Here is a 12,012-nt window from a genome sequence, read left to right on the forward strand (position 1 = left end):
GGAAAAACGTCTCTGGAAAGGAAGAGTCAGAGCCGGGGTGTGTCCAGCAACCAAGAACCAAGAAAACTAATGGCAGTGTTTTGAAGGAATGTTGGTCCACTGCGTCAGGACTGATTAAAACCAACTGAACGTTGACTGCTGACGTATGATCGTCTGATAATGGAAGTGGTACTAAGAGGAAAAGCAGATTGTTATTGATTTCCCAACACAAATCTGTTCATTGTCAAAACCATTGGACTTAATGTACTTGCCTCATTACCTGCACAAGGGGAACACACCCTTGCATACCTGACAACAGAGATGCACAGTCTGAAACACGCCTGTCTAAACGTATATGGATACAGTGAGGTGGAAAAACTAAAAATACATCACTCACAACACTCACTGTACACTGAGGCAGACTTTCAAATATTTTTGTATTAATAGCCCACCTTAAATCTTATTTTAGATGATTTTAAATGATACTTTGAGAAAGTCACAAGCAAAACAATGACATCAAAGACAATCCATACACTTTTATGTCTGTGTATGACAGCCGAGTTATTTATATCCCTTGTCAGCTTTCTGTCACTCACACCACACACACACATACACTACATACAGTGTGAGCAGATTGTCTGACAGTGTCCTCTATAGGTTAGAAGTGGTTTCAGCATACTGAGCGGCTTGCTGCAAATTCAAAGAGTGTGGCTATCAGCCAGCTAATGTGGACCTTTGTTTAACAGAGGCTTTTTTATTATTATTTTGCGCTGCATCATAAAGTCTGTAATTTGCTTACGTACGCGCACGGCATAATCAGACTATTACTGCAAGGAAGGAATAATCAACGGAGACAACACCCTTCTAATAGTGGAGCTCTTTTAGTGTTAATTGCCCTTAAGAGTGCAGGACTCTGATAGCCTTTGCTCTGTATCTGTAACTGAGCCTGACCTATGATCCTGGGCTGGATTGACCCACTAGGGGGCGCTGTTCCCAAAAGTTATCATGGCCCGTCCTAACCCTTCTTTTCTCTTTCGCTCTGAATTATGTACGTTTTTCAGTTAGTGTTCTGTCATTTGCATTTGTAAATCTGACTAAACACAATTTTATTTTATTACAATATGTGCTGGGATAACAAAGGCCTTAAAAGCAGAAGGGGGGATTCCCGGGGAGATAAGTGTTAGATCCTCTGGTCATCATTCATTTCTGTATATATGTCCCTGGCAATCCATCCAGTAGTTCTTCAAATATTTCAATGTGAACCCAAATGGACCGACTGATTTATTGGTATTGTCATCCATAGAGCCATTTGCAATTCATTGAATTACTACAGTTAATGACACAGAATCAACCTGGAGTGGTATGGGTCCCTGTGGGGTCTGGGGCTGAGGTGCAGTTGACTGCTTTGGTAAAGAAAAAACAAATTTAGTTTCGAAGATAGGGACCAGCACTCAATTACAATAATACTATACTGCTGCCCCCATATGCTATAAAGCTGTGTGTCTGCAGAGGGCGATGTTGCATGGCAGCTAAACGGTGTGGGGGACTGAGTAGACAGCTGCATATCAGATGTCTCAGCTCTCTATGACTGACGACTTTTTTCTTCTAATGACCCACATTTCTGTTCTCTTGTTTGCGACTCTCTGAGCATTGTGCTAGAGTGAGTCATGCTAATCTACAGATCATGTGCATATGTGCATTTGTGAGCTCACTTTCATGTTTTTGTGCAGCCCTGCAGAGCCTATCACAGGGAGTCTGTGTTCCAGAGTATGAGCGCTATCTTCAGTGCAGCCCAGTGATCTTTAGATCTTAAGGCCCTACATTCTCTAAGTGTCATTATGTGATTGAGGCTGATTATGTGCAAGTGGAGTTTCTATCAGACAGAGTAGATCAAAGCATTGCCCTCATACACACGTACACACACATGCTATCCTTTACACTAATGTCCTTATTCGTCTATCTCCCCCTCCCGGCTCTCCACCCTTTCAACTGGTCCACATTATACTCTCTAATTTTTTCCAGATGTCAAGTACCTCCCCTCCACTTTTTCCTCGCGCTGTTTCCTCCAGTCTTGACCCTCACATGGTCCACAGCAACCCCCAAACTTCTTCGTTCCTCCCTCACCCCACTCCCACCCTCCTGACTTGCTCGACATATTGGTCTCAGAGACAAAACGTGACCCCTGGAGGTCGGGGCGAGAGAGGCTGCAGCGCTCCCAAAGCAGAAAGGAATGTTTGAGAAATGCATTTCCCACATTGCGCGATGGGTTTGTGTTGTGGTAATAAGCCATTTGGTCCATGGGGCATTTTCAGAGTGCCAGCTGTTTGTGGCGCGCGCTTAAGCTCTGATTTCACTGTGATTGTTGCAATCTTTTTCACCATAGAGCAGTCTTTCAGTTTCTGCAAATGGCCTCTGTCGCCTCCACACTTTTTCCTCCCGCTCGCCCTCCTTCCCCCCACCCTCCTGAGATGGGAACCAGCTGGGCGAGTGGAGCAGGGGAGCACTGGGAATGTGGAGGGTTGCAGGCATGGGGCCCAGGTGTTCCCTCCGCTTATTTTTTCTCACTCAGTACTATTCATTGAGGTGCACCATAACTGTGGCAGCATCTCCTGCATGACATATACAGTGACAGAGAGTGTCTTCTATCTCTGCTCACAGCGGCATGTCAGTGCAGCTGCACACATATGTTGCACGGAGGGGATAGAGTCTCTTTCCTCATCTCGCTCTAAGTGTATAAACACACTCACTCATGCACTCACAAACATACACACACACACACACACACACAGCTAATGTCTGCAAGCATGGGCTAGGTCCATGATTCCCAGCTCTAGCTAAAGCACTTAATGATTCCAGCAGCTGTTGCTCATGTAAACTGCCACCCCCCCAAAACACACACACACACACACACACACACACACACACACACACACACACAATCCCACCTCCTAATTCCGTCTTTCCTTCCTTTTGCTTTGTCCCCATGCCTTCATCCCAGCACATTGATTCATACAGAACACATCAAGTAGCTCACACATAGACATATACATGATTATTAACATGCTTAAGTAAATTACAATACAGTACTGCATGAACAAATGTATCCACGCACAATTTCCGACCCTACCACGCACACACAGGGACAGTCTGTTATTTGTTTGATGTATTTCCTGTTGATAAGAGCGCTTGCAGATGGCGGGCTAATTTGAGCAAATCTGCCGCACATCTTTATTCATTACAGCCCATCCTTTTACACCGATTACTATGATAAGCCCCAGATACATGCTAGTTTCCTGCAGTGTTGTATTACCAGGATATGTCACACAAGGATCGTCTATGTGAAGCCCGTTACAGGGCCCGCAGGGAATTGTGAAGCCGAAGCGATCCCTGCACTCTGAGGTACAATGGGATGCACATGTTCCCACAAGCACAACTTCCTGCAAGATTGTGACTCTGTGTGAGGCTCATTAGTCCCTATACTCTGCGAGGCATGTTGAGTTTGCATTTTTGTATGTCTGCATGTGTGGTAAACATGATTAATGACCTCGTAAAGAGTGTCAGCCCCTGTGTCATATGTGCTTTTTGTAGTCCTGTGTGTAATTGTGTACATGTATGTTACATGCTAAAATTCTATTTGGGGGCATTATCTGACATGGCATGGTAACTTGGAGAACTTTAACCTTGCTCTTTACTTTGAAAGGTATTCATTTAATTTAAGTGTTTGAAAATCAATGCATAAGATGAATACCACTGTTTTTTCTGTACAATAAATATGAACTGGCAGTCAGTTAGCTTAGTGTGCTTAAGTCCTGCGTACAGAGGGAAACAGCAAGCCTCACTCTTTGCAGCAACTTCAAAGTTCGCAAACAGGTTTTATCTTGTTTGTTTAATCTGAACAAAAAGTTTTGCATTCAAAAATATCAACACTGAAGAGTACCTCATCATAAAAAATGTTCTCATTCATTCACAATATATTTAATTGTTAATGTATTAATCTAAGCAGCATCATCATATGTGTCTGGGCTGCTCCTTGCTTCTTTCAACTCCAGTACAACATCAGTATGACTGTGACTGCTTTCTATCTGTTGGTTTAAATCACCAATTAAATTAATTTATTCATGTACACTCAAATTCCACTTAGTCACTTGTTGTGGAGCTTTCGACCAGGTCATGTCGTCATCATCAGCAAATTAAGTTTTCCTTTTTGTTCGGCTGAATGTCCCATTCCCTTATGAGTGTTCTATATTAGCTCGCTGCCATTTTAATTGAGTGTGTGAATGGAAGAAATTTGCCTTTGGGGCTTTCAGGTTAATGTGGTGAAAGGGTTTATTTCAACCCAAACCAGGATCTTATCCCTAATCTTACCTTTCATCCTTTGCAGGTCACATGGAGCCTGGAGCCAGCTACAGCTGACATAGATTATTGATTCCAATCTATGGGACACACCTTAAAATATTCACCCCAGATGGGACTCGAACATGAAAACACTGCCTTAGGTGGCTAGTACCTTAAGTGCAGTGTACCCCAATTTAGAGATTCCATTGAACCTAACTCCGGTCTGCATGTCTTTGGACTGTGTACCTGGAGAAAACCCACACAAACACTTAGAGAACATGCTTGGTCTTTCCCAGTCTTTCCTCCTTGCACCTTTATTATCTGTGTTATCAGTAAATGCCATAGTGCCCAATAATAATCCTCCACATTTTAATACATGTGGAAATACTAAAAGCCCATTATCTCCTTTTGAACTGTATAGTGTATGTCACAAAATGGAAATAATAAATGTATTCAGCTGCTTTCTGTGTACAGTTTATGGAATACAACCCGTGTATATTATTCTTTGTGAGAGAGACGACTTGGATATGGCCCACCAAGAGGACCTTCTTATGTTGCAGCATCAGCTCATTTACACACACACACACACACACACACACACACACACTTTTGTCAGTCACAGGAAACAGGCACACTCAGGTGCAGGCAGATTTACAAGCCTTTCTGTCTCTCTCCCTCTCCTTCCCCGGATGGAGTTGGGTTTCCCATGCACACACAAACACACACATTCGCACACTTGCCTGCTCTCACTCTGCTGAGTGACTGAAATGTCATATGGCCAGTTGATTGGACAGTGAGAGGCCCTGAGAGGCACTGAGAGCCAGAGGGGTGATGAAAAGATGGGCTTGTGAAACCAGACTGCAGCCTTCATTGTGAGCAGGCACAGTGGCAGACTGCTCTCTGCGAGGTCCTCGTCGCTGCCTTTTGTGCCAAAGTCTTTGTGAATCTGGGTCAAGTCCAGGACGCCTTTCCCCTCACACACAACAGAGTCAACATCGGTGTTACGCTGCACTCCTCTCTTCCCTGGCTCCTCTGATCTCTCCTCAGGTGGTTTTACTTTGTCTCACAATGTCTCCGTATTTCATCCTTATCTGTCCGTTTCCCACTGGACATTAAACTTCATCTCAGATCGTTTCTGATGCTGCAGTGAAAGCCGATCTACGCTGAAGCAATCTCTTTGAGTATCCCTTCTCAACTCTGACACAGACCAGGCGACTGCCATTAAAACAACTGGACCGGTCCCACTGTGTCTGGGGCCAGATCTCTGAGTGTTTTCTCAATGTGTGTGTTCCGCAGATAGAGGGGGGGGGGGGGGGGGGGGGGGGATTTGAAGGACTGGAGGTGTGTGTGTGTGGGGGGGTGTTCAGCAATACTATAGAGACATAGTCAGACGGGAAATGACCTCAGAGAGAGAGAGAGAGAGAGAGAAGAGAGAGAGAGAGAGAGAGAGAGAGAGAGAGAGAGGAGAGAGAGAGAGAGAGAGAGAGAGAGAGAGAGAGAGAGAGAGAGAGAGAGAGAGAGAGAGAGAGAGAGAGAGAGAGAGAGAGAGAGGAGAGAGAGAGAGAGAGTGAGTGAGGGGGCTTCCCAAGGGTTGCATTTCTGTCTGCCCTTCTTTTTTCTCAGAGATTCGCTCATACAGAGCCTTAATGCAGTGACTATGATGTCTACCAGCAGATATGCATGTGAATGAGGCCAATCGGGGAGCGCCTTCTTTTTGCTTTTGTGCTCTGTGCAGAAAATGCACTGAGCTACAGCAGTTGGGCATTAGAGAAACTCTGGTAACCATTGTATCACTTAAAATCTCCATGGTGATTGGGAGTGTCTTTGAGCATTTGTGTGTGTGTTTGTGGTAGAGAATTTATCTGTGTCTCCATTCAAGGCTCCGTCCTTCAGGGGACTTCAGGGGACACGGTCCATTTACCTCCACGTAGACCCTCTCCTTCATGTGCCATGTAGACCACGAAGGCCGAACAGCAATGAGACCGTCTGGTGAACAGAGGCTTTCCGTGATCTGAGTCACCGGCCATTCCTGCTCTTATTGCTGTTGCCGTGCAACAGAGCGAAAGTTAGACACGCTCAAAAAGTTTGAATGCCCCTTGGTTAGATGTGTACTATTAGCGGTTCAGTTGAATAGAAGTGTGCTATGTCTCAAAACTTGCCGGCACCAATACCCCGTTGAAAACGGTTCGCCACGTTGCTCAGGAATGGAAGGACGCATTTGAAGGGAGCATTCAAACATTCAAATGCAGCCTCTGAAGGAGTTGATACATGCTTGATACATGCTTATTTGACTGCTGCATATTCCTCCCCTGATTGCCAAACCTCTATAGACATGAATATGATGCAGTTCAGAGTGAGACAAGTCAGAAAGTGAACAGAGAAGCTTGAGTAATGAATATAAAAAGAAAAAATTGATACACGAAGGATGAACAGTTGAAATATTTAGCTAAAAGTGTGAATGGATGGTTGAAACATACATCTGCCACAAGTTTGCAAACGTGAACCAAATTAATTGCACTGACGATTCAATTGCATGGTAGAAAAATAATCCAATCAAATAAATTATGGAAAACCTGACGGGTGGTGTGGATGCAGACTGTGGGGGTACACCAGACCGTTCAGGAACCACTGATTCACACTCTGTGTTAGAGGGCGACTCTATACCTCATGTGCTCTAAATGTGCAGATGTCTTGGCAGGAACTCTAAATGCTTCTCAGACTAGTGGACTGTAACAGGAACATTCATGTACAATAGCCCAGCTCCATTCTTCAGTATCACCCTGCGTTTTACCCACCCCCCCCCACCCCCCCCCCCCCCCCCCTTTCATGAAGGAGATCTTTAACTCAGATTTGGCACCTCTCCTCGTCAGTCTCAACACACACTTGACGACTCGAATTCCTCATCCACAAATGTGAACCATCTGTGCTCCTTATGGAGTCCTGCAACATAGCCAGGGCGCCTTAATGAGAGAAATGGTTAATTACGGTTAAGCATGCGTAATGGTTGCGTTCCTACTGTACAGAGTGCAGTGCATGCTGGGCTGTTGATGTGTGGATTTGCTTTACTGTACTCTGTGTGTGCAGTGTCTCTACCGGGCAGACAGGATGTCCTCTGGGTTGCAGGATATATATAGCTGTTCTCCTTTATGAATCATTTTTCACACACTATCAAAACCAATGACGAGATGAACTGAAGCGTTTTTGTCGAGCGTATGTTATGAGCGACTGCTTTGCTCTGTGCGCACCCGCTCCTGTGAGGGAATCTAAGACTTAGGGGTTCCCTTGGGATTCCGTGGGAAGGAAAAAAATCTTCCAGTCTGCTTTGTCCATACCAGGGATCTGATCCAGATCTCAGACCCCTGGCGGCGGCGGGGGCGCGCACAAAAATCGGTCAGAGGGTTTCTCAATCTCTTTCTCTCTCCCCCTCTCTCATTCTGTGGACTCTAGTGTGTATGTGTGAACTTGTTTTTGTGACCTATTTAAAAACTTTCCCTGCATTAACACTAAACTTGCATGGACCCTCCTCGACCGAGGTTAGGGTTAGGCATGCATTTGTCACGAATCGGTCCTGTTTAAGGGGTGATATGTAAATTGTGGTTAGGATGTAGCATGGTTAAGTTTAGGGATAATATTTTGATTAGGCTCTCCACAATGAGAGATACAAAAACGTTTGTATGTGTGTGCTTGCCGGGAGGTTGGTGCGTGCGTGTGTGTTTGATTACATGCGTGCACGCGCAAAAGTTTGGATCTCGTGCGTAAAGGCTTGGGCACATCTGCTTTTGGCTGGGTCGCAAAGTTGCAGAGGAGGGACTACACTCTGTGTGTGCGCGCGTGAGTGTGTGCGTGAGAGCACGCTCTGCACTGTAATGCGCTGCAGATGACCACTTGGGGGGACGGACTCTTTACTGGGGAGCTGAGTGTTTCTTCAGACAACATCGCAGCGCTGCGCAAATTAATTCGCTCTATATAACATGATGCTGATCACTGATGGAGCCGCGCGTCTGATCAATACATCATCGGTCTCTCCACTTTTCCAATCAACAAGTGGATTATGGTGTCCGGCTTGAGAGAGGAGAGGGGCGACTGCACCTGAAGAGCATGGAGAGAATGAGAATGGATACCGGTCCTTTACTGGCAGGGATATGTTTTTTCCTGCTGTCGCTCGATGGCTTCAAATCTTCCTCGGCGGCGACAAGCTTCTGTCCGGAGCGCTGCGACTGCCAGCAGCCGCAGCACCTCATGTGCACCAACCGCGGGCTGCGCAGCGTGCCCAAACCAGGCACGCGTGCGCCCGAGGAGGTGCTGATCTTCAGCCTCGGGGGAAACTTCATCACCAACATCTCTGCCTTCGACTTCACACGGTACAGTGACCTGGTGAGGTTAAACCTACAGTTCAATCAAATCCAAACAATTCACCAAAAGGCGTTTGAGAAACTCTCCAAGCTAGAGGAGCTGTATTTGGGACATAATCTCTTATCAAGTGTACCTGCCGGGATTTTACAGCCCTTAAAGAAATTAACTATCCTCTACGGGAATAATAATCAGATTAAGAACATTACACCGGAGCTCTTTGGCAATTTGGAGAGTCTCGTTAAATTGCGCCTGGATGGCAACTCAATAGAAGCACTGCAGGACTCTGTTTTTAAAAGTTTGACCAGTCTGCATTATCTCCATCTGGAATCCAACCAGCTACAGCACATTCACAGAAACGCTTTCTCCAAACTCACCAACCTGCGCTTTCTAAACCTGGCGCGCAACAAGCAGTCAGCCGTGCGTAATGCCCTCACTTTTTCCCAACTCAAAGCCCTGACAACGCTGCTGCTGTCTGAGAATGAAATCCAATACGTTGGAAACCACGTCTTCCAGAACCTGAACAAGCTGTCCAAGCTGTCCCTGAGCAACAACAGGATCTCTCGCCTGGACGGCGGGGCTCTGACGGGGCTGTCGAGCCTCAGAGAGCTCCTGATTGATGGCAACGAGCTGGAGGAAATCCCCGCCGGTCTCCTGGACCCTCTGGAGCGCATCGAGGAGCTCGACTTCAGCCGCAACCGGATCTCCAGCGTGGACCCTTTGTCGTTTTCTCAACTCCAACACCTAAAGGTGCTGAAGCTGAAGAGCAACTTCCTCACCAGTCTGTCTGGGGACATTTTCGCCCTCAACAACGTGCTTTACGACCTGGATCTCCATGGCAACAACTGGACGTGCGACTGTCGCCTGGAGGAGTTGAAGAGATGGATGACTGCTGCGCACTCTCAGGGCAAATTGTTGACTGTCTCTGTGCAGTGTCATCACCCTGCAACTCTCAGGGGGAAATATCTGGACTATGTGAACAGCTCCCAGCTGGAGCCCCTCGGAAACTGGACCAACTTGTGCACGAGCCAAGGTGGGCCTGAGGAGAGCCGGGGAGGGGGTGTAGTGGTAAAATTGGAGGGGAAAGAGATTACAGATACAATGAAGCAAGAAGAGAGAGGTGGAGGAGGTCAGCTGGAGGAGACAGAAGGTGTCGATTTAAGACAGGCGAACAGGGATGGGGTGATAGTGCAGAAAGAAGCTGAAAAATGGAAAAGAGTGGGACAGGAAGAGGTGGGGATCCAGGGAGACCAGGGGGGTCCGGAGGTGGCCGAAACCTCCTCCTCACTGCAGACAAAGAAACCAAAGGAGTCACCCGGTCCAAGGTCACGACCTGCCGGAGAGGCAGCTGGGAAACGCGCCAAAGGGAGACGAAGGTCCAACGTCATTTCCAGAACGGATCCACCGGCCATTTCCCCACCAGGTCACAGGAACGACTCTGATTCCAACAGCACAACTTCTCCTGAGCAGTCAGGAGAGAAGTTTGATCTTCTGAGGTCCGGTCAGAAGGAGGCTCTGCCCCTCATCACCGATCCATGTGTGTTCAACCGCCATTTTATCACTAACGTCTCAGTGGATCATGTGACATCCAGTACTGTCAGTGTGTTCTGGACCACAAGGGACCATCACCCCTACACACCAGGAGCTGGGCCGGGCCTGGAAGAAATCCACTATCGCATTCTGTTTGACCGGTTCGGTGCTACAGATCGTTTCCCCCGTTATGTCTACGCCCGCGGCACAGCTCGCTCTGTAACCCTTCGAGAACTCATCTCAGATTTGACCTACATCGTCTGCGTGGAAGGAGTGGTCAGCGGATCTGTGTGCCAGGTCGCCCCTCGGGACCACTGCGCCGGGCTGGTCACTCTCCCCAAGGCGCTCGCTCGGGACCGCACGCTGACCTCTGACCTCCAGCTGGTGACAGTGGCGACGTTAGCCGGGAACGCGGTTCTGCTGCTGGTCATCGGCGGGGTCTGGCTGGGGCGGTGCTTGAAGAGGAGGCTGCAAAGGAGGAAGTCGGCCGTGCACGTGCGCCACATGTACTCCACCAGGCGGCCGTTCCGTCCCACTGTGGCCTCTGCCTCCGTGTCCGCCGACTTCACCTGCTACCAGAGCAGTCGTCCGGCCCGACTCGCACCACTGGAGGAGGGGGGATCTCATTGAGTTCCCTTGTGACCGCTTTATGGACAGCAGCGGCGCTCGCAGGGACAGTGACATGCAGAGATTCTCTGACTAGATCAATACAAACTCTGTGCCACAATTTGAGTGTTTAAAATGCAGAAAATAGAATTCCTCTCAGTCGACGCAGTATGTGTGCTTGTGGCTGTGAACAAATCAATTCAGTAATCCCACAATTTTTGAAATTGGGTTTCTCAATGGAACCACAAGACAACTGCTAAACAGCTGAGCTCATGAGGGCCTTCTCAGACACCAGAGGAAGTCCAATCCCTCCGACTTCCTCATCCTGCTGCGTGCCTTTTTGTCCCTCTTTCCCTTCCTCACACCTGTGGCTTTTCCTAAATGTGTTTTTGAGTGTAAGTGTGTGCGCGTGAATGACGGGACCACTGATTTCAACTATGGTGCTAATGTTGAGTTCATAGACATCTTATTGTCTCATATTTTTTACAGTATGTAATGATGGCTGCTGGTTGGCAGGAGAGGAAAACACTTTGGTTTTGTGTCACATCTATCATGTTTTATACTTTTATATGAAAGTTTGTATCGTTGTGCATTACATGAAGAAGTAAAATTCCCAACAATGTGATTGATTTTGTCATTTGAGTGTTAATGAATGATTCAATGCTGTAACATTCTGTATGCATGGCTTTCAAATACCTAATCCACTGATAACAAGGGGATTATATTTCCTGAAATAGAGGAATATATAGAGCACCCTCTCTCTTTATACATTCATAAGAAAAATACAGTTATACACAAGGATTATTTAAATCAACCTCTTGAACTCCAAGTTGTGTTGAGCTCCCTTTATGTTTGCTAGTAAGGTAATGTTCTTTTTTTCATGATGCATTAGTGTTAACTTACTTTATTTTGTGTTCTTTAAAAAAATAAGATTTTCTTCCTGTGCAGCTGATATTTAGGATGTCAGAGGGAAACCAGTGTGTTAGGGATACAATGCACTGTGTGTGTGTGTGTGTGTGTGTGTGTGTGTGTGTGTGTGTGTGTGTGTGTGTGTGTGTGTCAGTGTGTCTATGTGTGTGTTTGTGCATCCATGCTTTTGTATGCGTGTCAAGATGAGATCTGGCAATAATTAAGGAGTCCCTTTTGTTTGAGTAGACGGGGTGGAGTGCCTCCCACACTTAGTTCAAATCACACAACACACTCACAAGGACA

At 46.7% G+C, this 12,012-nt stretch overlaps 1 protein-coding gene across 1 annotated transcript; it reads left to right on the forward strand.

The window, feature by feature from the left end:
- Nucleotides 1–8,199: 8,199 nt before the first annotated feature.
- tril (TLR4 interactor with leucine-rich repeats) lies at nt 8,200–11,425 on the forward strand. The gene has a single exon (XM_053446943.1). It carries the CDS (start codon nt 8,413–8,415, stop codon nt 10,822–10,824), a length of 2,412 nt encoding a protein of 803 aa, XP_053302918.1. The 5' UTR covers nt 8,200–8,412; the 3' UTR covers nt 10,825–11,425.
- The last annotated feature ends 587 nt before the right edge of the window (nt 11,426–12,012 follow it).

The sequence above is a fragment of the Pleuronectes platessa genome, chromosome 18 (genome assembly GCF_947347685.1).
Source record: "Pleuronectes platessa chromosome 18, fPlePla1.1, whole genome shotgun sequence".
Taxonomy (NCBI): Eukaryota; Metazoa; Chordata; class Actinopteri; order Pleuronectiformes; family Pleuronectidae; genus Pleuronectes; species Pleuronectes platessa.